At 43.1% G+C, this 4048-nt stretch overlaps 1 protein-coding gene across 1 annotated transcript; it reads left to right on the top strand.

Annotated features, from left to right (window-relative positions):
• Positions 1-275: 275 nt before the first annotated feature.
• On the top strand, positions 276-2355 carry LRRC30 (leucine rich repeat containing 30). The gene has a single exon (XM_048508255.1). It carries the CDS (start codon positions 516-518, stop codon positions 1410-1412), a length of 897 nt encoding a protein of 298 aa, XP_048364212.1. The 5' UTR covers positions 276-515; the 3' UTR covers positions 1413-2355.
• The last annotated feature ends 1693 nt before the right edge of the window (positions 2356-4048 follow it).

Genomic DNA, 4048 nt, shown 5'->3' with positions numbered 1-4048 from the left:
TAAACAGTGCTGGAAGTGGGAGGGGGCCACCTCCTCCATGTTTTTTTATAGTTACTCTTCCTAATTGTCTTGCTGCTACCTCATGCACCAGATATCCAAGAAAGCTGACATGGTAAAGTTATATATGGCATTGCAGTGACCTCTTTGCAATGAGGATGTGCATCTATCCAATAAAGCCCAGACAAAATGACAGTGACAGCTGCTTTATAGCATTCAGCTTGAATGGAACAGGTTTGCTCAGAAGTGCCAGTAGCAAGTGTGTCGTTACAGCATGTAACACCAAGGAAAACATCTTGAAACCCCATCCTGGATAACTGAAACTTTCTCTTAGCAACTGCAGCGGCTGTTTAGTGAAGGTGCAAGGGAGAAAGGTGTTCTTCAAAGCCTTTGCACATCTCTTTGAGATGGTTTTGATCTATGAGTCTTCTGAAAGCTGAAATCTTTTGTCAGATAATAGTTTTGGAAGGCCAGGAAACAAAACTTCCAGCCATCAGAAACTGCAAAGCTGAAACTGTATGGGAGGAAACAGCTCTAAGGACCAGGGGGAGAAAAGTCCAATGCTGCTGAAAAGAAGTCAGAAATTGCCTCCGTGGGAAGAGGCTCTTCTCCCTGGAAAAGACCCAAGAGCTTTATTGAAGCGTGGACTACAGTATGTCAATTTGACCCTCATCATGAAGGGAATGACAAGAGTGCCTGATTTTTTATGGGGACTTCCAGAAGTCCAGAAATTAAACCTCTCACACAACCAGTTGGTGACCCTTCCTTCAGCTCTGGGAAAACTTGACAGACTGGCCGTGCTGAATCTGTGTGGAAATCGTTTGAGGTCTCTGCCTAAGGAGATTGGACTGCTCAGGCACCTGAAGGTTTTATTTGTCAACATGAATTGCTTGACTGAGATACCAGCAGAGCTTGGACACTGCAGGAAGTTGGAAGTGTTGAGCTTCTCGCACAACCGCATCTCCCATCTCCCTTCCAGCATCACAGAACTCATGAGCCTAAGAAAACTTAATCTTAGCAACAATCAATTCATTTACATTCCCCTGAGTGTTTTTGCATTGAGAAATTTAGATTTTTTACATGTGGGCTGCAACAAACTTGAAAACATTGGAGAGAGTATCCAATTTTTAGTGAACTTGCAGATTTTGATTGCTGACTATAATCACCTTCGTGCTTTGCCAAGAGCTATCTGCTCTGTCATTTCTCTTGAACTTCTAAACGTTGATTACAATTCTATTCAAAGTCTTCCAGATGAACTTTACCAGCTTCAGCGACTGCCTAAAATTGCTTGGAATCCAGTGGATAAAGGTCTTCATATTTCACACAACCCTTTGTCCAAACCTCTGCCAGAGATGGTAGAGGGAGGACTGAGTGCACTCTTCAGCTACCTAAAAGATAGAAACGAGCATCTCTAAACTTTCAATATATCTGCAAAAGACCCTGCAGCTCTGCCTCCATCATGCCACTGAAATTTTCTGATCAGTGGTTTTCACACTGCAAAAATGAGGATTTTGAAGATTAAAGACAATTACAATAAGCTTTTCTGAAAGCAAGTACATTGACTTGGTATTAAGTATGCATTGAAATAATTTCTCAAGAAATGTATGTGTCAGGAATGTTGAAAGTATCTTTTTTGGGAGAAAGCACTGATTAAATATTTATTTGTATTTAGTTGTAAGCAGATTAATGTAGGGCCAATAACCCTTTTCAGGATAGCCTTTTCTATGTGTCAGACTGCAATAATATATATTGAACTTACTATGTGTGTTATGAATGTACTTTGTGATGTTTCTGAAACTTTTAATTCCGGTTAACTATTTTGTACCAAGAGCAATCGCTACTAAAAATGTTAACAAGAAACTGAAGTGGTTTTCTAGGAAGAAGGAATGTTCTAGTCACAAATGTATTTATTTGATGACATGTTTTGTATTGGATACTAGGTATTACATTATACATTAATCAATACAATTAATTTTCCAATATTTGTGATCTCAGAAATGCAAGCTATCTAAACATTACATAATAGCAGGAATTAATGAGTAAAGTTTACAGCCACTGAGGGTAGTCTTCCAAATGTGCATAATAAAGACTAGTAAATATTCTGAAACATACACGCCTAGTATTGCAAAACCTTGAGAAAAAAAGTTAGCTCAGAGATTTGGCCACTAATAGGTGACATTCACACTTGGTTATTTGAGAAGTGAGGTCATTCTTCAATAACAAGTGTATGATAATGATGCAGATAATGTTACTATTGGAACAACTGCGCTCCTTTCACATAACCGCCCCACACTTCTCTACAATTTGAACTGCATGATGCATTAACAGAGGATCAAGGACACAAGCCCTACTTTGCACTCTCACTCATTCCCATTCATTTCACCAGGGTTGGTGCATCACACCTTTCTGTGTCTCCCTTGTGCATAGAAGAGATAAGCCAAGGAGCTATTGCTATCAAGAGAGGCTACTTCTATCAATCAAAGTTCAGCTTTAACTCCAAAAATCAAATGCTTGTTTTCTATACCTTTGGGCACCAACAGATATCATAAGAGGCTCTGTCTCATAGTAGTGTCCTTGTATAACTGTCCTTCATGAAAGTTTTCTGTTACAGTATAAATAGACATCAGGTAAAAAGTGTTAGTCTGTGTAATTCTTCCCCGACTCAGTTTTCTTGGCTGTTACTTTGAAGTTTTTGGAAAGTGGGGTCAACTGCCTTGAGAAAAAAAATCCCTTTAGTAGAGGTTTAATTAGTTATTTGCCAGGGACCTCCATGCCATGAAAAGCTTCACCCACCCACTTTTACACATTAATCCTCAAAAGGACAAGAACATTTTACTGAAAGCTTTTTGGAAACCTTAAACTTCCCCCTGCGCGCGCGCACACACACACACACACTTCTAATTAACCAAGTACACATTGGAGATCTGGGATGTTTCCGCACGGTCCAAGTGTCCCGAGTTGAGCAGAAAAAATATCCTGGTTTGGCCAAGAGGTTCGCACAGTTCCCAATCCTACAGCGGGTTTGTCCCGTGATATTTCCCTCATCCTGGGTTTTTCCAAAACCGCTAAAATGTTGATCTTTTCCCCAAATCCCATGTTGAATTGCTTCCGTGCAAAGGCCACGGGACCAAAATCTGAATTCCCCAGATAAGCCTCCACAGCTCAAGCAGCAGAGCGGGGAATCAAACCCAGTTCCTCCAGATTAGAATGCACCTGCTCTTAACCACTACACCACAGGCAGAAGCATTGGGTGAGGTATTATTTTAACTGTTTTGGATTCTGTCTGGTTTAATGTTTGCTTTGGCTTGATCTTATGCCTTTCATTTTTTGTGCTTCTGAAGAGTTGGGCCGTTTCCGCACGGCGACGATCGGGCTTGGGTCGGCGTATTCCACGCCGACCCAACTTCCCTGGGACCATTCGCACGAACAGTCCCAGAAATAGTCAGGAAGACGGCACCGCGGAGCGCCGTCGCCCGGCCAACCTGCTGTGTCCGTGGCCATCCGGTGCGTTGCCGAGGCCTGGGGACACGCCCCCCTGCCCTGCGCGACTGCTCTGGCGTCACAGGGCAGGGGGCGTGTCCCAGGCCTCGGCGACGCGCTTGGTTGTATGGACATGGCAGGTGAACGGGCTACTGAACTACCCGTGCTCCAGGCCACCGTTTTCCGAAAACCGCAAACTTCCCCAGCCCGAGGTCAGAAAATAAGCGACTTCAGCGCCCGATCGAAGCGAACAAAGAGCGTAGCTGACTGCTTGGCTGTCGCCCCCCCCTGTGTGAATGGCTCCCTGGGGACGGCGTTTTTGCCATCCCGAGGGCGCCATATTCCGCCCGTGTGGAAGGGGCCTTTGTTTCTTATACTTGGGTTTTTTCTTCATTTGTTGGCTTTTCTAGTTGCCTTCACTTATTGTTTTCTGCCTTTTTGCAGATTAATTGGTGACTTGGAGTAATGTCTTTTTTTTTTGCTTAGGTTTGGATAGGTAAACTCTCTTTCCTCTGCAGGAAACTCTCTTTCCTCTGTATATACCTAGACAGATACTCTGGAAGGACTATTT

This window comes from Sphaerodactylus townsendi, linkage group LG09, assembly GCF_021028975.2.
Source record: "Sphaerodactylus townsendi isolate TG3544 linkage group LG09, MPM_Stown_v2.3, whole genome shotgun sequence".
Taxonomy (NCBI): domain Eukaryota; kingdom Metazoa; phylum Chordata; class Lepidosauria; order Squamata; family Sphaerodactylidae; genus Sphaerodactylus; species Sphaerodactylus townsendi.
This window is presented reverse-complemented; position numbering and strand designations above follow the sequence as displayed.

Coding starts and splice junctions, on each gene's coding strand:
- LRRC30 (XM_048508255.1), top strand. CDS start 516: ATGGGAGGAAACAGCTCTAAGGACCAGGGGGAGAAAAGTCCAATGCTG.